The sequence below is a fragment of the Varanus komodoensis genome, unplaced genomic scaffold (assembly GCF_004798865.1).
Source record: "Varanus komodoensis strain SLA01 unplaced genomic scaffold, ASM479886v1 scaffold50, whole genome shotgun sequence".
NCBI lineage: Eukaryota > Metazoa > Chordata > Lepidosauria > Squamata > Varanidae > Varanus > Varanus komodoensis.
Genome location: NW_025336088.1, coordinates 2,669,893 through 2,695,747, shown reverse-complemented (window position 1 = coordinate 2,695,747; position 25,855 = coordinate 2,669,893). Strand labels below are relative to the sequence as shown.

Below are 25,855 nucleotides of genomic sequence, written 5' to 3'. Positions count from 1 at the left end.
TTTTGTTTTGGGTTGAAGAAGTAGTTGTAGTTGAGGAAGGCCGGGTTTTCCTCGTTTTTCTCCCTTCCGGAGTCTGGCGTGCGGGGAGGGGGCTGCAGCTGACCGACAAACAGAGCCCCTTTCCAGCTTATCGCATTCTGGACAGGGAGACCGTCTCGCCGTTCTCACATTCGTGCCTCACCTCTCTTCCTCCCTGTACCCCCCCGCGGTGGAAAGGGAAGACGCCGGGCCAAGCAGGCGACCGACCGAAGCCGCCGCCGCCGCCGCCTCGGCCAGCACCACCAAGGAGGTGGGGGGCCAGGCCGCTTCGGCCTGGCCCGGCTCGGCCTGGCTTGGCCTGGTTTCAGCCTAGCCGCCCTCCGCCGGGCCTCCACCATGAGGAGGGAAATGAACGGGGTCACCAAGAGCCGGTTTGAGGTGAGCAAATCATCGGTTTGTACTTCGCCTCCTTAAAGTTTTGCTTGGATGGAGAGGGGAGAAGGAGATGCTTTATTGAGTTGCGTGTGTGGAGAGAGCGGGTGGACGCCATGAATTTCAAAAGACGGGAGGGCTAGATTTAACTGAACGAGACTTCTGTCCCCCCACCTCAGCCCCCAGTATCTGAAGGGAAAGGGCTGTCGTTTGATCTTGAATGAGTTTTTGTGCGGGGGGACTATAAATGGGGCATGTCTAGACAGTGTCGAAGGAAATTCTCTGCCCTCCCCCTTAAGGAAAACAACTTGCCAGGAGGAGGAGTTGGGAGAGGGGGAAGGGAGACGTTTTTCTAAATTACAAAATCGTTGGGGGTAGATAGAAGAAATTGTTTTGTAGTGGGGCACACGCATACACCTGGAAGTATGAGGGTCTGTTTTCCCCTGGTGAATACGGGAGCATATTATGGGAGGGGATCCCTTCCCTTCCCTTCCCTTCCCTCAAAACCAGTATCTAGATGTCAATTCTTTTAGAATAGTGAGTCCTTTGAGGTAGCTGATGGAGAAAAGACTTGACTCGTGTGGTGTGTGTGTATGAGCGTGTGCAAATGATTATTAATTAGCTTTGGTTGTGGGTCGAGGTAGCAGGATTATGTAGAGACAGGGATTTGTTATCTCGTTTTGGTTCTCTCTTGATGGGAGGAGGTGAATCGGAAGAGGAGAAGCGTATTAGGAGGCTTTTATATGTTTGTGCGCGCGTAGTAGGACTGCAGTAGATACGAGGAAGTGTTATCAAGTTGTTGAGGGGGTTATGTTATCCCTCTGCACTTTCAACTGGAATGGAATAGGATGGTGGTGCAATGAGATGGATAGATCATAAATGATGAGGAACTGAGGACTCTGTGTGTGTATGTCAGAGAGAGAGAAAGAGAGAGAGAAAGATCCAGGATGGGGCAGTTTTTGGATAGGTGAGGGGTCACTTCCAATAGAGGAGACTGAGCATCATGAGTGTGTGTTTGGTGGCAGTCGCAGGATGGGGGATATCTTAGATTGCACCGAACAATTCCGTCCAGTGGAGAAATATTACATTATTAAGTTATGGTCAGGGTGTAGATTTTGAAGGGAAAGGGTAAAATGAGAGAAGAAATGAAGGGGTGGAATTAACCAGAATGGTATGAGGAGATTGCAGATGGAGGAGGGGTGACCCTGATCTGAAAATACTGTTCCTGAATTGTGTACAGGATGGTGATAGATGAACAGTGTGGACAGGTTCTAGTCAGAAGGGCTTGAGTTATGGAGGTAACTGGAATGGTGGTAGAAATATTGAAAAAGGCATTGTAGGAGATGCTGCTGAAGCATGTTGGGATTAGATTGGAGGTGGGAGGAATACAAATTATAGGAATGTGGAGACTTCTGAATATAAAACACAAGGGAGATAAACTTTCCCCATGTTACCTATGTCCCATTGATGCCTGAATTGTTTTTGAAAGAGGGGGAAGGACTTAGCAGATTACATTAGGTGAATGGAAAAGGGTGATGCATTGAAAAAGGGGGAAATACTTAGGTTATCGGTGTGAGTCTTGTGGGCCTGATCTTAATGCTGCTGCTGTGGCTGAGCTTTGGGTACTACTACCTGTTTAGAGCAAGAGAGGGCAAATGGAAGGTCTCTGGGTGATTTGAAGTAGATCAGTAAGAGTTTCTGACTCTCTTTAAATCAAAATTAAAAATCCCCCTCCATACTGATAAAATGAAAAAAAGTTTGGGGTAACCAGGAGTGAATTTTTGTGTGGAAGTACTGTGAGCTCGTCTCAGTTCTGATACTCAGAACAAATTCTTGGGCTCAGAGTTCACTAATTCTAAGTGAATATTTTTAAAACCATCCCCTACTTTGTGGAACTCAGGATTCTGATTTAAAAAAAAAAAAAACCGACTAGATCCCAAAAGCTTGAGATCTGCCCATTTCTGATATGCAGTAACCAATGAAGTATCTCCACTCACTGATGGAATTGGCTCTGTGTCTTGACAGTTCCTGTTGAAAGGGTATAATATCTGGTAGGAGCTGTTCATCCCAGTTTAGGGAAGAAGAAGAAAAAGAGATGACATGTGCACAGAATAACATTGTGTGGGATATATGTTTTGATAGAAACGAGAAGAATAGTTTCTCTGTGTTCTAGGAAAAGCACAAAAGCTTCAGGTTTGTAAATAGATTAAATGTTGGTGTGCTGTTGTATAGGTTGCATGTAGAGTTCACGAAGTTGTGTGTCAATGAGTATAGGTAGCCTGCCTCTTGAAAAGAGGCCCAAGGCACACATCTTCTGTGTATGTATTAATTCCAATTGTTTATTAATCTCATTGGTATTTGGGTCCTAGATGAAGTCATAAAGTGTATATATTGATTCCAGAGTGAGCGACATCTAGGAGTTTTGATTTCAAAGTAGCGAATGTAAGTGTGTGTTAGGGGTGTTACAGGCTTGTCGTGCTTGAACAGAATGAACTTCTCTTCATTGTGTGGTGAATGCATAACAAGGTGTTTAAAAATAAGGGGAACAACTGATCCATGTTTTGGTGATTGTGCCTACCTCCAGAACATGCAAGTGATATAGTCCACTGATGCTGTTGCTTCTTATCCTGAAGTTGGGAAGGGGGGAAATTTTTGAACACTAGGATGCCTGTAGGATGGAGGTACTGGAAGAAGCACAAGCAAGCAAAGGGTAAACATAGAACCGTGGAAACAGAGCCAGTCAGAAGGGGCTTCCCAGGCCATCTACTCTGACCCCCGGCTCCGCTTATGACATGCCTACCCAACTGCATGTTCAGCCTATCCTTAACAGTGAGGTATTCCAAAAAAAAATTTGGCATATAGTCAGCATGATCAGGAACCACAAAAAAACACCCTATCTAGCCAGGGTTTCTTCTAATTCTTTGTGGTAAAAGCTGTCATACCCTTCTCCTGAATTGATAGCAGGGGGGCAATATGGATGACACAAATAAGAGCAATCAGATGGTTAACATCTCTTCTGTTTGTGGGGATTTCATGTGAGAGTGAAATAAACTATCCAAGTTAATTTCTAAGCTTTGTGATCCAGGGGCAACTTAGAAATGAGAAGGATAATCTAATCACCTTCGTCAGAAGTAACTATGCCTCTGGACATGGTTGCTTCTCTACTCTGTCATTAAGAAAAAAAATCTGAGTGGAAATCTGAATTGTTTTGAGTAATGTTTCCTACCAAATGATAAAAATGAGTTTTATAGTTGTATAAGAAGGTGAATATATTTGAAAAAATTGCTGCTGGTGAACTTTAATACTGAATGTATTTTTCCAAAAGTTGTGCCTGAAGTATATGGGGAATCTGGTATATTCAAACATGTATGTGTTTTCCTTATGCATACATGAGGAAGAGGAAAGATGCATATTCTAGTTGTGAAAAATGTGTCTTTATATTATAAGAAGATAAAAACTGTTTATGGCAGTTTCAATAATTCTGTTAATGTGTTATGTGTACCTTTAATTATCAGACAAAAGAAAGCCAGTAAATTTCCAAGCAGAGGGAGGCTATGTAGTAATAGTAATGCAAATTCTTGCTGTCTAAATAAATGACGCAGTGATGTGAGGAAGAAAACATTCTGAAATGATTTTCACAACTATATTACTTCCATTGGAAATTTTTCACTTTTTATGATTCATTGTATCATAAAATTAATTAGTAACACAATGAATAAGCATAGTATGGGTATGTACAATACTAGTCAAATCTAAAATCAGAGTTTTAATTTATCATTTTTAGGTGACTATCCCTGGAAAATACATATATATGTATAGTTATTTAGGCATGCTGAAACTGATACATTAACAGTTTTCAGTGTGGCTTTAATTTGTTTCTTAAAACCTGCATAATGTAATGGAAATGTATAATAACTTACCATACTTCACAATGTTTTCAAATATGTTAATGCAGAAGCTTTGAATTTATGTATGATATTTTATACCACCTTTTGAGGCAAGACTTTTGCAAGGTAGTTTACAAGATAAACTTAAAGCAACGAGATAAAACATTTAAAATAAAAGTAGCAGTAAAAACCAGGTCAAATCCAAATGGGCATTCATTTGTTTTAAAGGATACCTGTCAAGTCTTTAAGGCCTATTTGAAAACTCAGGAAGGGAGCCACATGCACATCCCATGATGGTATTCCATGAGGATGGGCTGCTACTATCACATTTCAACCAGACTAAATTCAATAAAAAAATTAAGCTAACTTCCATGGACTATTATAAATGATTACAGTATTTATAATGCACAAAAATAAACATGATATCCTGCCTAGAAGGACTTTTTTTACTAAATGCAATTCATAGTGACCTGATCATAAAGTATTGAGTACTTCAGAGACCACAGAGTGCGGACTGTGTAAATTGGGATCTCTGCCATCTTGAGAGGGGAAGAAGAAGGTGTTGTGGATGAACTTAGAGACCAGCGAGGAGGAAAAAAAATGAGACAAAGGTTGGTGGAGGGGAAGTGGATAATTTTCCCTGGTCTCCCTGGGAGGTGGCTGGAGGAAGTGATCCCTCCACCAGCCCTCACACTCAATTGTGCTGCTGGCAAAGGGAAGGCAAAGTTGCTGTCTGATCCCCTGCACCCTTAGCCTCACTTCCTGGTGCTGCTGTCAAGATACTTAGGGTTTTTTTTTTAAATCCTAAAACAAGCCATGGCTCCTTGGGTATATTAAAAGCCATTTCTTCTGAAGCCTGGAAGGAATAAGATGGCACACTAAGCCTCCCCTCCATGGCTTTAGCATGCTGTATGATCCTAGTCTGTTTCGGTATTGCCAGTATTTGTGGGGCTGGAGCTTACTCTGAAACCAAGCAGTCTGCTAGAACAGTAACTCTAACAAACTGGTGTTTGCTGAAGGTATTGGTTTACTTACCCACACTCCACTCAAATATGCCCATTCAAAGTAGGAAAACATCTCTGCAAAATGTAGGAGAGAGAATAAAAGAAGCTATATAGAAAGATTGCTTGCAGTCTGCTTTGCATTAACTTTGAAAGGTCAGGAATAGATATTTCTGATCCCTGAAATAGATAAAAGACTAGTCATTGCAGCAGAACTTGGAGACCTGTGGTGACAATTTCTATAGATCATGTGTGGAGTGCTGCAAAATGAGCAACATAATGGACAAGATTGTATTTTATTTCTGGATCGTGTGTTTGATATATTTTATAAATATTTTAACTTAACAAGATATAGTGTGACTACGTGTGATTGTGAGATTCTCCTTTGCATACAAAGTGTTTGAGGCAGAATTTAACAGCAACATGTGCATGTGAAAGAACTTCATAGTATTTGAAATAACTGGCTTTTCATGACATGCTAAACCATCAAAGTGGTACATGCTTAGTATGATCAAAGTGATGGCTCAATATGTTATGTAAGCCCCCTTGCTTCCCTTGGGATAGTATATAGGCCCTGAACAATCCTGCGCTGCCAACATGAAGTTGGTGGCAGCAGCTGAAAGTGCCATTGCAACAGCTATCATCCTGTTTCCCTTAGTGCCCCAGTGCTCCTCAGGATATCATTTGGAGATCTGAACAGGGAAAATGTGGCAGCCATGCCTAAGGATCCCCTGCTGTGCCCAGTCATTAGCTGGGTACAGCTCTGTCCCTTGGCATCTTTAAACCCTGGTGGCTATATAGCCAACCTGAGTTTACAGTGTTGCCTTAACGCATCCAAGGGCTGAGTTCATGCAACACAATAGACTATGGTAGGGATGGCTTGTCATGTTGTCTGAACCCAGGCAGGGTAGTTAATAAACCATATTGCTGGGTTCAGACAGCCATGGTTTATATGCCACTATGGTGTATCAGGTTGTGTGAACCAAGACTGTAACATGTATGCTTACTTTGAAAGAATTGTATCTTAAGTGTATGAATAGAACTCTTGGCAGGAAGGATGACTTTCCCAGATAATAAATGAATACAGCTTATTCCTTATAATTTCCTTTTCCCCTTCTTGAATAAGGAGTTTGTCTGCCCAGTTAGCTATGAGACCTCTGAAGTACCTAAGGCAGTGTTAACACTTGGCATTCTGTCAGCTTATTGCTAGAAATATCCAAGTTTTTCAGATTTGCACCTCTCATAGGAACCTTGACAATGAAATCAAGACTGTGCCCCAACTCTCTCTCCCTCCCTCCCTCCCCCCGTGTGCGTGCGCATGTTTTGCCCAAGGGATCTCTTATGGACGGAGTCATAAGATGGTCAATTAAAAAAGAATCAAAGTTTTGTTGAGGTACAGCAGGATTAAAGATTCTTTTTGAATTGTAGGTTTCACTTGTTTGCAGCCATTTCTTGAACTCCTTTTACATGCATCCAGATTTTCTTTTTTGTTTCTATTAATACCTGAAGGAAATAGCTGTTTGATTTCTGTAAAATTATAATGGCATCCTTTTATTTTGCCTCTACTATATTTTTAGTAATAATATTGAACATGCTGATGTAAAACTAGATATAAAAACAACAGGAAGTCAGGTCATTATAGTAAAAATGAAATTACAACCCCCCTCTTTTGTTAAAGAATGAGTTAGTTGGTCTCTTTACCAGAATGAGAGCATATGTTAAGAATGTCTGTCCTGAAGGTGTGGTTCCTATGGAGAAAATAATAATGTAGGCTTCAGAAAAGTAAGCAAGGCAAATTATTGCTCACTAGGCCACCTTCTTTCTCTTTTCAATGTGGCAAGTGAGCTTATTTTACTGCAGTCTGAGATTTAATTCATGGCATATTGTTTCTATACCCCTGGAGTAGTGAGGGCAGCTATATTGTACTTGAACAAATGTCCACGCACTCCTTAACCCTATAACTCATATATAGTCAGTGGTGAGCAAGAAACGGCTTGGGTCCTGTCTACCTGAACGAGCGCTTACGTCCGTATATGCCCGACCGCCCTTTGAGATCTGCGGGAGAGTCCCTTCTCCGGGAACCCACCATGAAAGAAATTAGGAGAGTAAGTACCCGGAGGAGGGCTTTCTCTGCGGTGGCGCCCAACCTATGGAATTCACTCCCCAAAGAGGTCCGCCTGGCACCGTCGTTACTGGTTTTTCGGCGCCAGGTAAAGACCTTTTTATTTAAACATCATTTCAATTGTTAAAACATATGATCTGGCCTGGGCAACTTCTTCTTCCTTCTCTTTCTCCTCCTATATTTTTATTTTATACTGATAATTTTAATTTTGTATTTGTAAATCAATGTATTTTTTGTATTGTTATATTTAATGGTAATTTATTATGTACTATTGTATTTCAATGTATTTTATCATGTTGTAAGCCGCCCCGAGGTTTCGGCAAGGGGCGGCATAGAAATGTTATAATAATAATAATAATAATAATAATAATAATAATAATAATAGGAGCAGAAGAATGGATACTTTCAAGAAATGTGGGGGGCATGTACCTGTGGGCAAGTGTGCTTGTTGGCTGATCAGGCTGTGAATTAAGTATTATTAGATGCAAATGATAAAGGATATGATACCAGTTTCTGGTAATCACAACATATTTTCAAGTTATTTGCTTTGTATGTGTTATTTATTTTCTAATATAGTCTTCACTGTTGCCATACTTGGCTATTGTGTGGACTTTGTTGGCACATACAAATGTTACTCCTATACTTGGAAATGTAGCTAAGAAAATTATACTGTGTGTGGTTTTAGATTTTGGTTGGTAACTTGCAGTGCAATCCTATACACCTCATAATCCCATTGAGTTCAATGAGGGCTTTACATAGGTGTGTATAGGATTACAAGCTTGAACACTTCACATGGGATGATTTTGTCTACAGCCAAACCTCCGAGACCCAAGGGAGTGGAGGAATAATTGGATTACAACAAGGGTAGTCTTGAATTTAGGCTTACAACCAGTGAGGATAAATCTAAGGAATTTTTTGATCATTAATTATGTACATAATTCAGCTTCACCTTTCTGCAGTGGTGAAAGGATATAGGATGAGATTGTGATCTTCATTAATATTTGTAAGAAAAGTGTAGAAATTATTCTAAAGGAGTTAATCTGGAGTACGTGCATGTATCTTATATGCAGTGTAAGCCTGGAGCCAGTCTCATTCACTCAAACTAATATCACATCATACACAACAATATTTATTAGGGACTTCTATTGGTGTTAGTAAGGCTAATGGCAGGAACATTATCCAGTCACTGAACATAGTAATTTATTCCACATCCAGTATTCGATTTACAGTGGGGTATGATTTCCTTGACTCCAGTTAAGGGCTTTTTATGCCACAGTATCTCTCTGGCTATGTGCTGCATGGTAATGATCCAACAGTCAATGGATGAGGTTAAAAAAGTCGCCTTGTAACCCACTATTGTAAGTTGCCTTGAGACTTTGGTAGTAGATGGCATATAAATAGAATTAAAATTTTGAGTATCAGTTCTGAAATTTGACCAACCACGCTATGTTATTGCTCAAGAAATCCAATGGCAGTAGTTTGAGAAGTATGCAGAATACTTCATAGTGAGGTTTGCAGGGCTCAGTACAAGGATGGCAGCCCTGAACGTGTTAGAAAAATGGCTGAGAGAGAATGGCTTCATCACAAGCAGGGATGGCAGCAGTTAGGATATGAGCATACTGAATTTCAGTGCCAATTCAATTATATTCAAACACTATGCTTATAACAACCACACACCTGCAAAAGAAGAAAATTAGCTACTTTGGAGAGTTGCATTTATTTATTGTAAAATTTCAACAAGAGCAAATATCACTATATAGATTTGAAATATATCGATTTCAGTGGATATTTATGAAGTGTGTGTGTGAGAGAGAGAGAGAATATGAGAATATAAATATAGGTTTTAAAGAACTATACATAGACTTCAACAAAAGTAGATCAATTATTCAAATAAGTACCCCTTCACTGGTGGCATTACATCACCCATTCTAATGTTGAAAGTATTGTTAAGTATTGGGGGTAAGTGTTTAACCTTACAGTGTGGTAGTATCAATCTTTTAGCTGTCAGAAGTACATGGAGAATCCATTTGTGCAAACTTTGCATTAACTTCCAAGGAAACAGATAATGTAAAACAGCATGTACATCAGTAAATATTAACGAGTATTTCAGTACACAATGTATCAGTATATTGACCTCCCCAAAAATGGCTCCTGTTGGGCATTGCCAAACATATAAGAAGCAGTGTCCAAGGGAAACAAAATAAAAGCTTTTGCTGAATAAGATGCAGCCTAAGATCCATGGATGCATCAAATACCAACACCAAGGTGATGATTAGGCAAAATGGGAAAGACTTATTCCCTGTCTGATTCCTAAGGTTGTGTATATCATATTTATTCATGACTAAATATTTATTGAGATGGCTCTTAGACTGATTTGCTTGATTGACCTCAGTGAGTGCTTCCAATAGTGAGAGAGATGCTGATGCTATAAAAGCAGGAAGGCCAGACTTAGATATTAACAATTGCTGAATTATCAGCAGTTCAGGCACAACTGGCAAATCATATTTAGCATGCAAAATAAAAAACAACAACAATTCATGATCAGTGCCAACCAGTTGATCTAAATGAAAATCACTTTTTCAGGTCTGCCATTTAAAAAATCATTTTCTTATCAATTTAAGCGTTTGATGCATGGTAGTTGCCATCTGTTTCAGTAGTGGCAATTATAGATAATGGAGTGACACATACTAGTTTGAGTGCTCATTGCAACAGGCTTCTTATAACTCTATTTGTCAAAGTTATTTGTTCATTTATGAAAGTGATTTTAAGTTTGGCAAACCTGAAAACAAAGTAAGAACTTCCCTATCTTCCATACATAGAAATAATAAAATCTACAGTTGCTGACACATTTCAAAACATGGAGAAAATTAACCAAAGCCAATCCATTCATTCTGTTTGTAAAATAATAACTGATGAAAAAACTAAACAAATGAATGAAATTATAGGTTGCAAAAAGTTAACTTTAACTTGGATCTAGATCTAATATGTCATTATTAGAGTAGTTCCACTGCAATCATAACTGACTTAAAGGACATTGATTTTAATAGGTGTATTCCAAGTAGATCTGGAATCAACCCATACTTGGCTGAATGAATTACCAAAGTGTCATAGTGAGTGAAACAGCTCATTTTAATGGGAAAAGTACAGCTCTTCTTTGGGACTGCATAGTTGGCTTCCAGACATGAATTAGGAATCTCACTTATTTCTTCAAGCAAACTAAGAGAATCAAACATGTTGTCACTAATTCAAGAGAATACTTGCTTCAATATCTAAACATTGTCACTATTTATTACTGCATATCAGGGGTAAATTTATTTTTTATTATGAAGTGCATAATGGATTTGCTGTGTTACTGCACTAAATTCTCTGAGAAGAGAAATTCCTTACTGATTATATAAACACTGATGCAGATACTTAAACCTTAATGAAATCAAATAATTTTTTTTCATGGTTAGTGATTACGATGTTGGTGTTGGTGTTAGTCACAAAGTCATGTCCAACCCATCACTATGAACAACATTCCTCCAGGCCTTCCTCTCCTCCACCATCCCACGGAGTCCTCATAAGCTCACACCGACTGCTTCAGTGACTCCATCTAGCCACTTCATCCTCTGCCGTCCCCTTCTCCTTTTGCCGTCAGTTGTTCCCAGCTTCAGGCTCTTCCTTCTCATTAGGTGGCCAAAGTATTTGAGTTTCATCTTCAGTATATAGCCTTCTAAAGAGAAGTCAGGGTGACCTCCTCTAGAACTGACCAGTTTGATCGCCTTGTGGTCCAAGGGACTCACAGGAGTCTCTTCCAGCACCATAATTCAAAGGCCTCAATTCTTCGGCGCTCAGCCTTCCTTATGGTCCAGCTTTCACAGCCAGACATTGCAACTGGGAAAACCATAGCCTTGACTATATGCACTTTTGTTGGCAGGGTGACGTCTCTGCTTTTTAGTATGCTGTCTAGATTTGCCATGGCTTTCCTCCCCAGGAGCAAGCGTCTTTTAATTTCTTGGCTGCAGTCCCCATCTGCAGTGATCTTGGAGCCCAGGAAAATAAAATCTGTCACTACCCCCATTTCTTCCCCATCTATTTGCCAGGAAGTGAGAGGACCGGATGCCATGATTTTAGTTTTCTTAATGTTGAGTTTCAAGCCAACTTTTGCACTCTCCTCCTTCACCTTCATCAAGAGGCTCTTTAGTTCCTCTTCACTTTCTGCCATGAGAGTGGTATCATCTGCATATCTGAGGTTGTTGATATTTCTCCCAGCAATCTTAATTCCAACTGGTGATTCATCTAGCCCCGCCTTTCTCATGATGTGCTCTGCATATAAGTTAAATAGGCAGGGAGACGGTATACAGCCTTGCCGAACTCCTTTCTCAATTTTGAACCAATCAGTGGTTCCGTGTCCAGTTTGCACTGTTGCTTCTTGACCCGCATATAGGTTTCTCAAGAGACAAATAAGATGGTCTGGTACTCCCATCCCTTTAAGAACTTGCCACGATTTGTTGTGATCCACACAATCAAAGGCTTTAGCATAGTCAGTGAAGCAGAAGTAGATGTTTTTCTGGAACTCCCTAGCTTTCTCCATGATTTATTTATTTATTCAACTTATATGCCGCCCCATCGCATGAGCCTCGGGGCGGCTTACAATCATAAATCCAGCGTATGTTGGCAATTTGATCTCTAGTTCCTCTCCCTCTTCGAAATTCTGCCTGTACTTCTGGTAGTTCTCATCCACATACTGCTGGAGCCTAGCTTGTAGGATTTTGAGCATCACTTTGCTAGCATGTGAAATGAGTGCAATGGTGTGGTAGTTTGAACATTCTTTGGCATTGCCCTTCTTTGGGATCGGAATGTAAACTGACCTTTTCCAATCCTGTGGCCACTGTTGAGTTTTCCAAATTTGCTGGCATATTGAGTGTAGCACTTTTACTGCATTGTCTTTTAAGATTTTGAATTGCTCAGCTGAAATACTGGTCACCTCCACTAGCTTTGTTGTTGCTCAGACTTCCTAAGGCCCATTTGACTTCACATTCCAGGATGTCTGGCTCAAGGGCAGTTACCACCCCATCATGGTTATCAGGGACGTTAAGCTCTTTCTTGTCTAGTTCTTCTGCGTAATCTTGCCACCTCCTCTTAATCTCTTCTGCCTCTGTGAGGTCCCTGCCATTTTGGTCCTTTATCATGCCCATCTTTGCATGAAACGTTCCCTTCATATCTCCAATTTTCTTGAAGAGATCTCTGGTCCTCCCTATTCTATTGTTTTCTTCTATTTCTTTGCACTGTTCATTTAAGAAGGCATTCTTACCTCTTCTAGCTATTCTCTGGAATTCTGCATTCAATTGGGTGTATCTTTCCTTTTCTCCCTTGCCTTTTGCTTCCCTTCTTTCCTCACCTATTTGTAAAGCTTCCTCAGACAGCCATTTTGCTTCTTCTTTTTTGGGATGGTTTTAGTTGCTACCTCTTGTACAATGTTGCGAACCTCCGTCCATAGTTCTTCAGGCACTCTGCCTATCAGATCTAATTCCTTAAATCTGTTTGTCACCTCTACTGTGTATTCATCAGGGATATGATTTAGGTCATACCTGAGTAGCCTAGTGCTTTTCCCTACTTTCTTCAATTTAAGCCTAAATTTTGCAACAAGAAGCTCATGATCTGAGCCACAGTCAGCTCCTGGTCTAGTTTTTACTGCCTATATAGAGCTTCTCCATCTTTGGCTGCAGAGCACATAGTCAATCTGATTTCTGTGTTGACTGTCTGGTGATGTCCATGTGTAGAGTCATCTCTTGGGTTGTTGGAAAAGAGTGTTTGCTATGACCATCGTATTCTCTTGACAAAATTCTACCAGCCTGTGCCCCGCTTCATTTTGTACTCCAAGGCCAAACTTGCCTGTTATTCCGGTTATCTTTTGGCTTCCTACTTTAGCATTCCAATCCCCCAGGATGATAAGACATCATTTTTGGTGTTAATTCTAGAAGGTGTTGTAGGCCTTCATAGAACTGGTCAACTTCAGCCTCTTCAGCACCAGTGGTTGGGGCATAGACCTGGACTACTGTGATGTTGAATGGTTTGCCTTGGATTCAAACTGAGATCATTATGTCATTTTGGAGATTGTATCTAAAAACATTGTAATAAGACTTTTACAGAAAGACTAAGGGCATCATGTAAATGTTTAGACAGGAAAAAGTCCTACAACATCCAATTTTTTTCATCCTGCCATGCTGGCTAGGGAATACTGGGAGTTGTAGGATGTCTTTGTGTCTGAATATCCATAAGACTGCACCTTTAGAGATATAAAATGTCCAGAAACAATGAAGAATTCAGGTGAAATGTTTTTGACCCTCTCTGTAATCCCCTTGGTGTAGTTTGTTCTTCCATTTCTTAATAAAATTATTTGTCTAGTGTAACTTTTATTGAGGCATTTAGGGTTACTCCATTAGGGTTAGAACAGTCATGCTCAGTTTCCTAACTTGTCAAGTAGAATCACCATGTTATACTATAAAGCATGCATTCTTGACTGTTTGGGTTTTCTTTTACAAAGTTCAGTGTTAGGGGGCTTGTTTTGATTAGATGCTGCAGTAAGCAAAATAGTTCTAATCTGAAACCCGCATATTAAAAAGTGTGGTAAATTATGCTGCAATTGTCACCAGATCCAATGGAACTGAATGTGAGCTATCTCACCTATGATTCTTTAAAAAAATGAGACTTGGGTCTATAAAACTCATTGCTACTCTTTTTCATAAAATTCTCAATTAAACTTCATTATTAGAGAGTGCTGCTTCAGCTATAAAACTCTGAAACTGCTGCTATTAGAAAAAAACCCCTGCATCCAATAGAGAGGTTCTTAGGGCACATGCATGGGATTGATACTACCACTAAAGACAGAAGTGAGTACACCCCTCACATTTTGTAAATATTTAATCTTTTCATGTGACAACCCTGAAGAAATGACACTTTGTTACAATGTAAAGTAGTGAGTATACAGCTTGTATAACAGTGTAATTTGCTGTCCCCTCAAAATAACTCAACACACAGCCATTACTGTCTAAACCGCTGGCAACAAAAGTGAGTACACCCCTAAGTGAAACTGTCCAAATTGGGCATTATTAGCCATTTTTCCTCCCCAGTGTCATGTGACTTGTTAGTATTACAGGTCTCAGGTGTGAATGGAGAGCAGGTGTGTTAAATTTGGTGTTATCACTCTCACTCTCTCGTACTGGTCACTGGAAGTTCAACATGGCACCTCATGGCAAAGAACTCTCTGAGGATCTGAAAAAAAGAATTGTTGCTCTACATAAAGATGGCCTAGGCTATAAGAAGATTGCCAAGACCCTGAGAGTGAGCTGCAGCACGGTGGCCAAGACCATACAGTGGTTTAACGGGACAGGTTTCACTCAGAACAGGCCTTGCCATGGTCGACCAAAGAAGTTGAGTGCACGTGCTCAGCATCATATCCAGAGGCCGGCTTTGGGAAATAGACATATGAGTGCTGCCAGTATTGCTGCAGGGGTTAAAGGGGTGGTGGGTCAGCCTGTCAGTGCTCAGACCATATGCCGCACACTGCATCAAATTGGTCTGCAAGGCTGTTGTCCCAAAAGGAAGCCTCTTCTAAAGATGATGCACAAGAAAGCCCGCAAACAGTTTGCTGAAGACAAGCAGACTAAGGACATGGATTAGTGGAACCATGTCCTGTGTTCTGATGAGATCAAGATAAACTTATTTGGTTCAAATGGTGTCAAGCGTGTGTGGCGACAACCAGGTGAGGAGTGTGTCTTGCCTACAGTCAAGCATGGTGGTGGGAGTATCATGGTCTGGGGCTGTATGAGTGCTGCGGGCAGCACTGGGGAGCTACAGTTCATTGAGGGAACCATGAATGCCAACATGTACTGTGACACACTGAAGCAGAGCATGATCCCCTCCCTTCGGAGACTGGGCCGCAGGGCAGTATTCCAACATGATAATGACCCCAAACACACCTCCAAGACGACCGCTGCCTTGCTAAAGAAGCTGAGGGTAAAGGTGATGGACTGGCCAAGCATGTCTCCAGACCTAAACCCTATCGAGCATCTGTGGGGCATCCTGAAACGGAAGGTGGAGGAGCGCAAGGTCTCTAACATCCACCAGCTCCGTGATGTCGTCATGGAGGAGTGGAAGAGGACTCCAGTGGCAACCTGTGAAGCTCTGGTGAGCTCCATGTCCAAGAGGGTTAAGGCAGTGCTGGAAAATAATGGTGGCCACACAAAATATTGACACTTTGGGCCCAATTTGGACAGTTTCACTTAGGGATGTACTCACTTTTGTTGCCAGCAGTTTAGACATTAATGACTGTGTGTTGAGTTATTTTGAGGGGACAACAAATTTACATGGTTATACAAGCTGTATACTCACTACTTTACATTGTAGCAGAGTGTCATTTCTTCAGGGTTGTCACATGAAAAGATATAATAAAGTATTTACAAAATGTGAGTGGTGTACTCACTTCTGTGATATACCGTATGTTAAGGAAGACTATTTACAAAAGTGAATAAAATATCACTCTTCAAATAAGAGTTTGAGATTACTTACAAAAGTGAATACAATATCACTCTTCAAATAAGAGTTTGAGATTACTGAAAGGTACTTAAGTTTGCTCACTATTTCTAAGCTGAGTCTTCCCCAGGTGAATATATTTTCTTTCAAATTAAACTTCCCTAAACGCCACTGCACAAATTGGAACAGATCCAGGAATTTAACTTTCTTATAAAGGGGAATAGATGCTGCCACTGCTTCTAGCTCACTCTGCTTTTTCTGGCATCTAGGGTAAGTCAGATCTTTTGCTGAAATTCTCTATGATTGTGCATAAAATCAAAACCTAAAATATGTTTTGTATAAGTTGTTTTGTTCATATTATTATTGCATTTGATATATTAAATTGAAAAACATACTTCTGTCAGACAGTAATTACAAATTTTAAAAGTTTTAAAATAAAATGTTATGAATAACCAATTTGTGCACAGTGTAACTTCAGGAACATAAAAATTGTTTTATGCTTCTAAGATAGTCTTCTTGAGCCTGGTATCCTCTGGATGTTTTGAACTACAGTGCCCAGCATTCCTGGCTATTGGCCATGCTGTCTGAGGCTGAAGTCTGAAATATGTGGAGGGCATCAGAGGAAGGCTGACTTAAAGCAACAAAATTACTTTGGATTTGTAAACAATGCTAAATCAATATTACTACTTCAATTATTCCTAAAATGTATGATTTAAACAGCCAGAAAAAAAATGTTCTTTCATGACTTCAAAATTTCTCAGAATTTTACATCTCTGTTTTCAGCTCATCTCAGACTTTGTTCTAACTTTGCATCTCAATGATGAATTAAAATTAATGTTGCAATATTCAGTGTAAAGAATTATCAGGTATTAACAAAGGTTACAGTTTTTTTGTTCAGTGTGAAAAAATCTAGTAAATTACATTGCTATTTAAAATGAACTTTGACGGTATTTTTGGCACTGAATATTTGTAGGGATGGTTATGCATGTTGTCTGATTAATACATTCAATCCTTAGATTAACACAGTTCTGTATACTTCACGCTTTAAAGAGAGTAGGGAAAAAGCTTACTGTTACAATTTCATTTATGAAGTAAAATGTATTGTATGCTTGTATAATTGTAATCAAAGTATAGGGAAAGCAAGTTGCAGCCAAAGAATAGGTTGTCAGGCATAATGTGAATCTTCTGGAAATTTTCAAATTGGAAAATTTTCAATTCCAAAATAAGTTAACTAGCCTAGACCTTTTTTTCTGTTTGAATCAGAAAATATTATGTCCTAGAGAGATCTACTCTAGATCTATTTGTGTTTAGTAAACAAAACTAAAACTGGGTTCCCCATATGTATTGGGACAAAAATTCAGCAATTATATGATCAAAATATTTGAAGAAAATGTAGTGTGCTTTAAATATTATATAAACATTTTTGTTCAAATACTTGTAAATACTTGTAAAAGTTGAAAGTCAACAGCATGCACTTTCCTTACATTGCATGCATTTTCTATACATGTTATTATTATTTTCAAAAAATCACAAAAATTGAAACTTGAAAGCAATAAAACTAGTTACATTGCATAAAGTTTAATTATATTTACAATGAATACATATGGAACTTTATGCTTATGTAGTACATATATGTAAAGAAATAGATTATTGTCAATATAAGTTTAACAGAGGCAAGGCAATATCTCTATTTATCCCTATGTAGGTGATGTCTCAATACCTCCTGTTCAAAGGTTAAAAGATCTTTAGGATTATTGAGGGTGGCCATTTACCCCTCCAGTGCCATAATAGCAGTTGTCTTGTTGCCGTAAGGGTATGGAAAAGCTATTCACATTGACCTAGCTTTATTGATTTATTTGTCTATTTAATATCTCACCTTTTTTTCCTTCCAAGGAACTCAACATGGCTTACATATTTCTCATCCTCTCAGTCTTATCTTCACAACAACAACCCAGAGGCTAAGAGTCTACGACTGGCCCAGAGTCACCCAGTGAGCTCCATGGCTGAGTGGGGACTTGAACCTAGATCGCCCACGTCCCAGCCCTGCACTCTTAATTACTACACCACACTGGCTCTCTTTAAATGCTTTATATTCAAAGAAGTGAGTTAAGTAAAAATATATAAATATTAAATGATTCTTCAGTACAGTGCTTACCCATATTACAACCTTTTCTCAGAAAGAGGAAGCTGTTCAGCATTGCCAGATTATCTGGGTGAAGGAAGTGTTCATTGTGTCTACAGTCATTAGCTGATTTAAGCCATTATCAGAGATGTTATAGCATCCCATATATGTGGAACAGAAGTTTTTGCAGGGTAAGGCATAACATCCATTAAAACTTGCAAAATAGATGCTAATACAGCATTATGTTAGTTAGTTGAAATAACATAAGAACAATAGAATTTGTAATGTGATTTGATACATTTATTTACAAAAACAAGCTGTTGTGAAACTGGGAAGATTTGCACAACATAACAAGCCACCTTACACAAACTATACCTGACAGATGAACAGCTGTATTGTGGGTGGGGTGCCCACTTCCTCCTCCTTTCCCCTTCAGTATCCCAGGGGACACAGTGGGAGGAATAACATACTTCCCCATTGCTACCACAGGCCATTTCAGGCACACAGCAGCTTGACTTTATCTTTCAGATTTGTTTTCTTCGCTATTGCAATCCCCATTTGGGCAGGTATGAGCTGTCTCTCTGAGGTGCCCAGTGATACTTTGCAGTGGCTCTCCATGATGACCCTTTTGTCACCCCAATAATGTGCAGAAATGATTGCATTCATCTTTTTTTTAACCTGTGCCAGATGGGCACAAATGGCAGGTAGCACAGGGAAACCTGGAGTGGTTCTGGCCAAATCCAACAGGTACCTACACTGTACAATCCCCACCTAGGCTGCAAGTAAGCACCCCCACCCCCAGCACATGCAAAATACCAAGAGGTCCTCATTTGCGAAAAGTGATACATTCTCCCCTTTTGCAACAGGGCCCTTAGATTGATTTTTTTTAATGAATCAGGTTTCCCTAGTGCTCTTTCTGGTGCCAGAATCGGGCAAGACTAGAGGGCCAACATAAATGGATTTCCATGCCCTTTACTAGAAGGTAAATTGTCACCTGCAGTAACACAGTGGGTAAAGGACTTACTGAAACTTCTGATTTTCAAAGAAGTTTTTAGATGTAATTTACAAATGGATAAGTATATGGATTTTTGGGTGCCTTTGTTGAAGTCTGTGCATAACTATCTTAATAGTATATCTTGCTGTGCATAAAATATATAGGGGTACATAAGTAGATAGGCAGTCATGGTATGGATTTACTTAAATCTCATGTAAGACTACTGATACTTTAGTATACAGAATAAAAAATTTCTGTCTGTTTTGTTCTGTCCTGTTTTTAAGTTAAATGAGATTCTCCCTGGCAGTTGCTTTGAGTTTGATAGGACTTGGAAGACCTTAATTTTTTGTTTGTTTTGCCAGGTCAGTGTGCAGGTACATGGTCTCTGAATATTTGTACACTTTCCTTTCAAAACAGGTCTTTCTAATACCATACAAATCCCACTTCAGAAACAGAGGTTTGAAGCTTGACATTTCAGGTGAACTATCAGACCACATTTACTCTTGTCAATGGCAATCCCCCCAATTTTTCTATCCCCTTAGAATCTGTTGAAAAACTGGGGATTACAACTCCTCTAAGGATGCTGTTGGAACAGGGAGGCGAAATTGGACGGTGGCCGCAAAACACCACAGTGCAGGAACTTCTGACTTTTTTAGAGGGTACTTATGTGTATATTGTTTGTCCTTGCTTGTAAAAGTGAGGGTCGCCCATGGACACAGGTAAACCCCCCAAACGTCCTGTAGATTCTGATGCAAAGGGTCTGTTTGAGGCACTTGCATCTTTCAAAAACGTGCTTTAAAATGGGGTTTTGCAAAGTGGTACAGGGTTGCTTCAGAAAGCAAGATTTTTTGCCACTTTTGTCAAGCCCCTCTGTAGCAGTATGGTTTGACCCATGATGGGTCATGACATCTGAGTATAGACAACACACCAAACCATCATCTTGTGTCAAACAGACCCAACTGTAAGTCATAGGTTGCCGGGGTGGCTTATAAACTGAAATTAAGTCACTCTGACAAATCTATTGCTGATTTGGACAAAATGCTAGCATGTCATGTGACCTCAGTTAGTCACTAGCTTTTAAACAAACAAAAATATTACTCTGTCCTTTTTCTAAGATGCTCAGGGAGCATAAAGAGTTTTCCCAGGTACATGTTTGATTTTCATGAAAAACTTGAGTTAAATTATCCTGAGGATGTATGACTGATCCAAGTTCACCTAATGACAGCCCTGTCTGACATTCAACCTAGTGGGCAATGCTTTTTCCCATTGACCATTTGTTGTTTGGAGCTGCCTGCAATTAAAGCAGACAAGATTAAGTTTTGAGACGTTGCCTGATTTGCAGTTGATTAGGGGCCAAGTTTTCCTTGTTCTTGCCTTTCCTAAAAGCCCCATAGAGAAAGAAGGTAAGTTGCCATACTGGCAATCTTGAAATATTTAAGCATAATCAAACAGGCTGCTGATCAGCAGTAATTGACCAGTTGACCAAAGTATCATGGATCAGTCATTCTGGTTACACACAATACTAAAATAGCCCCTGCAAGGAAGAAACCTAATTTTTGGGAATGGACAGAGCAAATTTGAACATAGAAAGGATGGCGGAGGCTGGACTTCCTTCTTTTGTGCTGCTTTATCCAGTGTTAGCAAGCTTGTGTAAGCATCAACATTTTTGCTGCAATGTCAGCATTTCCTTATAAAAATGTTTGTGATTTTATTGTGTAAGTCTCTGTAGTCTTGCACAATAAAAGTACACCCAGTGAACCTTGCTATTATGGAGAAGTGTTCACACTTGAAGTGTTCCATAGAGATGTTTGTCAGCTTTTCTTGAAAGCCTCTGAAGAGAACAATTCCACAATTCATATACAGGCAGGTTGTTCTTCAAACTATTCTTATCAGAGCTGTTTCTCCATCGAGGAGGTATGCAGCAATTGAAATAGAACATTTTGTGAAATAAAAGTAGTTACAATAATAGCCAAATTGAGCAGGTTCAAAGTGGTAATTAACATTTTCAGTGTCTGCCCCTAGAAAATTGGATGTGCTATTATTTTTTTAAAGTGGTATGGTAACACTTTTCAGTTCCTTGATGTTTTCTTCATACTTTAACATTATAAAGAAGTGTATGCTGTTGAGTTATATTTACAAATGTCTTAATAGAGACATTTTCCAATAAAGATTATTTGTTTGACTATAACATATAAATTGCATGAAATGGTTGCAATGTTTCAGTTTAATTTGACTATTGGAAAAATAGTTATATTTATGCATCATGTAACAATGTAGTTTACTTATTTAGATGTTTATTAAATGTGGGAGGGAACAATCCTGTGACCCTAGACATTGTCTGGGGAACAGTAAGATAATTCAGAATCCCAGCTGCAAGGTCAGAAAAATTAATTCTCTAATAGTTGGAGTCCCGATCTCCTTCCCTTACAGCCTGCATGGAAACAACTGTGCCAGCTGCTGTCTGAACTCAGAAAAGCAACTTGGAGAAGAGTCAGACAGAGCATTTTGGGAGCAGGGGAGGAAACTGGAGTAGCCAGGCCAGGATATGAAATATTTTGAGACTATTTCAGTCTTTTCCTTTGCCTTCCAAAATGTGGTTACTAGATGCCTAGAAATGAGAGTGACTAGTGGAAATGCGTAGCAAGATGAGTAGAAAGTTGAGGACCACTGTTGATGCTCCTCCTACTCTGCATTGAGCCTTTGGAATTCAGAGGTTCACACTCATCTTGATAGGATTGCATTCTAAATCAGTTCCTTATCTCTTTAGAGCATCAGAATGTGTTGGAGAAGTTCTCAGAAAAAAATCATATTTAAAGTATTTTTGGAAAACCCCTATTATTTGAAATATGTTAGTAGAAGATGATTACAAATAAGAATGGGGTGGCTATTTTATAGTTTCATGCTTATGTCCTGTAGAATATTAAAACAAATTTACAAGTCGCTTTAACCATGTGAGGCTAAATAATAGTGCAAAAGTGTGTGAGACCATTTTTGTATGTCCATGGATGGGTGCTTGGAGTACCTTTTCCTGCCAGAATAGAGATTTTTTTAAAATTTATTACTTCTGTCTGAGATTCATAGAATAGTAATGTTGGAAGAGGCAAGAAGGCCATTGGGTCCAACCCACAGGATGCCAAGTCACATCAGACTCAAGTGACTGTCCAGTTTTGCCTTGAATATCTCTAGTATGGGAGAACCCAATAAACTTTTTTTGGCAACTGGTTCCACTATTGTATTGCCCTGACGGGAAGTTTTTCCTGATGTCTAGCCTGAATCTGGTGTGCTGCAGTTTATTGTTCCATGTCCTACACTGAGCAATGAGTGAGAAGAGGTCTTTTCCTTCCTCTTTGTGATAACTTTTGAGGTACTTGTAGAGTGCTATCATATCCTCTTGTAGTCTTCTCTTCTCCAAGCTAAACATGCCCAGCTCCCTCAGCCGCTCATCATAGGGCTTAGTTTCCAGACCCTGGATCATCTTTGTTGCCCTTTTCTTAACCCTTTCCAGTTTTTCTACATCTTTTTAAATCTGGGTACCCAGAACTGAACATTAGTTCTGACTAGAGCAAAATAAAGGGGAACCACTGCTTCTATTTATACATCCTAAAATAGCATTTGTCCTCACAGCTGTATTGCATTGCTGGCTCATATTTAGTTTGTTGTCTACAATAACTCCAACCGCTTTCTTTTTCAGAGTTGTTGAGCCAAGTATTCCCCATCTTGTATTGATGCATTTGGGTTTTTTCCCCCTAGGGTAGAGAACTTGGCATTTATCTCTGTTGAATTTCATTCTGTTGTTTCCACCCAGTGTTCTAGCTTGTCTAGGTCATCCTGATCTTATTTTTGTCTTCTAGGGTATTAGCTATTCCACCCAGTTTTGTGTCATTTGCACATTTAATTATTCCCTAGTCTTCCTCATTTAGATAATTAATAAGATGCTGAAGAACACTGGTCCCAGGACTGAGCTCTGTGGCGCCCAAATTGTTACCTCTGTCCAGGTGGAGAAGGTGCCATTGATGAGCACTCTTTGAGACTGATATTGTAGCCAGTTGTGGATCCACCTAATAGTTCTGTTAAACCCACCTTTTGCTAATTTATCAAGATGTCATGGGGCACTTGGTTGAATGCTTTGCTAAAGTCTGGGTAGATAATTCTCATGGCCTTTCTGCTGTCCATTTGGGTGATTACCTAGTCAAAAAATGAGATAAGGTTAGTTTGGTATAATTTATTCTTAGGAAATCTGTGTTGGCTTCCAATCATCACTGCATTTTCTTCAAGTTATGTGCAGACTGATTTTTTACTAATTTGCTCCAGTATTTTCCCAGAGATTGGTGTTAGACTGACTGGTCTATAGTTCCCCGGGTAGTCTTTTTTCCCTTTTCAACTGTTCTCCAGTCATCTGTTTTCCAAGATTTCTTGAAGATTATAGGGTTCACAGAGTTCTTCTGCCACTTCCTTTATGACTCTAGGATGAAGCTTGTCAGGTCCTGGCAATTTGAACACATTAAGTTCATCAAGGTGCTCCTTGACCATTTGTCTGTTGATCTTAGGCTGCCATCCTGCCCTTTTGTTTTGTACTTCCTCCTTTTTGGGTAGGTCATAATTTCTCTTGTGAAAGAAGACTGAACCAAAGTAGGAATTAAGCACCTCTGCCCTTTCCTTGTCATCTGTTACCTTTTTGCTAATTGTTGAACTCCCCTCTCTTTCATTTGTCTTTTGTTTTGGACAGAAGTGAAGAAGGCATTTTTGTTATTTTTAGCAAGCCTCAGTAGCCTCAAATCATACCCCACTTTAGCTTTCCTGACTCTGTCCCTGCAAGGCTTTGCTGTCTGTTTATACTCTTCTTTTGTGGCCTAGCCTCCCACTTCCTGTACATGTCCTTTTTTGCTTTCAGGTTGTCTCTTAATTTTTTGTGTAGCCATGAGGGCTTTCTCTGTTGTCTTTTACACTTTTTTGTTGGAATTAGTTGTTGTTGTGCTTTAAGAATTTCTTTTTTTAAGATTTCCCATCATTCTTGGGCTCATTTTCCCTTTAGAGTGAGTTGGCAGGGGATTTTACTAAACGTTAATTTGAATTTCTTAAAGTTGAAGTCTAGGGTACATGTTTGGCTACAGTTGACACTTGCCATCTTCATAATTGAGAATTTGAGAATGGCATTGTCACTTTCCCCCAGAGAACCTGTGGCTGCTACTCTGTTCACTAGAACTTCTCTGTTGGTAAGTATTAAGTCAAATGCAGCTGTTCCTCTCATCCTTTCCTCCACCTTCTGCTGGAGGAAGTTATCAGTGATGCAGGAAAGGCCCATGTTTGGCTGAATATGTCTCCCAGCAGATATCAGGGAACTTGAAGTCCCCCATAATGACTACATCATGTTTCCTTGCAACACTGGCAATTTATTTTTCAAAAGTAATGTCCCCATCCTCTCCTAGGGTGGACAGTAATAGAGGCTAGTGACTATGCACCTCTAGTTTTTTTTGCTTCTCATAACTTGACCCAGATGTACTTGATTTGACTATTTAGCTTCTCCTCCTGTAATTCATTTCAGCCATAAGTGTTTTTAATGTATAGTGTGATTCCGCCTGCCTTTTTATCCCTTCTGTTTTCTTGAAATTTGTATCAGGGTGGATTTGATTTAAAACACACGTTGCTACCTTGATTTCTTCACAAGAGGAAGGAAGGTGGGATATAAATTGATACAATAATAATTTACATTGCTGTACTTTAATTTACATAATTTACCTGAAAGCTGACCTCCTGAATGTGTGAGAGAGTAAATGACACCTACTGGGTCCTTGTGAGCAATTATTTCTTTTATTCAGGGTAGATAAAATAATAATAAATTGGATTTTTAAAAATTTAAATGATTCTTTAAAATTTCAGTTTGTTTTTTAATCAAATGCTTTATGAGGAAAAAAATCTTTCTATAGATAATTTTCTATTTAAGATACATTATAGTCCAAAGGTAAATAAGGATTAGTTTTTAATTATGTAACATGAGGTTGTATATTCATGCAATGTTTTAATTTTTTGGTAAATGAATACCATTAATTCATTTGTAATCTCATGCTCTTCCAGAGGTTTCTGTAAGATTATTGGGAAGTTTTTCTGACTAGAAGATATTATCACATATGCTGGTTTTACAGATCTCAAAACTGTGAATTTGTGCCTGCAGAGATCACAGGCCTCTTCACAGCAAAAATATTATAAAATAACACTTTGTGTGACACTTTGACGGGACTGCTTATAGCTGTCAGAACTAGGATGAGGAAAGTCAGGATGACAGCTGGCTTTCATGGTCTCTGGGTAAAGAAGGTGTAAGAGGAAAATAATCCACAGTGTGGGACTGCATGCAGTGGAGGAAAAGAAGAGCTGAATGGGGAGGAGAGAGCCAACAATCTTTGGTGAGGCCAGTCTACTCTCAAGGATTGTTCACAACCATACCACAATTGCTTATTGCCAGGAGTGGTTGCCATGATGTGTGAATATGGCCAGTGAGTGGCAAATTATGGGAACCCTCCCAAAATTTAGTGGAGTACACCTTATTGACGTTCTTAAATAGGACAACTTACAGTTTTCTTTTAAGAATGAGAAAGGCTTACGTGATGGACATTATTTGAGAAGCTCCAGTGCTTTAGTATACTGTTGAATATGTTCAGTAAAGTAAGAATTACAGCACAGTATCCTGCCTTACAAGTACTTTATTTGCAAGCTTATTTGGTACTGCAAAATGAAGTAAAAGTGATCAATGAAGCACTAAAAAGTATCTTATGTCTTTTAGATGTGTTCTTATGTAAGCTTAGACAG

At 39.3% G+C, this 25,855-nt stretch overlaps 1 protein-coding gene across 2 annotated transcripts in view; it reads left to right on the top strand.

Moving 5' to 3' along the window:
- Window positions 1-25,855, top strand: part of FBXL20 (F-box and leucine rich repeat protein 20) — an 89,822-nt gene continuing 63,967 nt past the window's right edge. Inside the window, exon 1 of one of the 2 annotated variants that reach the window (XM_044446915.1) lies at window positions 1-417. In XM_044446915.1, coding sequence (XP_044302850.1) covers window positions 376-417 — 42 coding nt within the window. In that variant the 5' untranslated portion in view covers window positions 1-375. Of the gene's footprint in view, window positions 418-17,935; window positions 18,040-25,855 lie in introns of those variants that run through there. The other variant, XM_044446914.1, reaches the window with a different exon arrangement.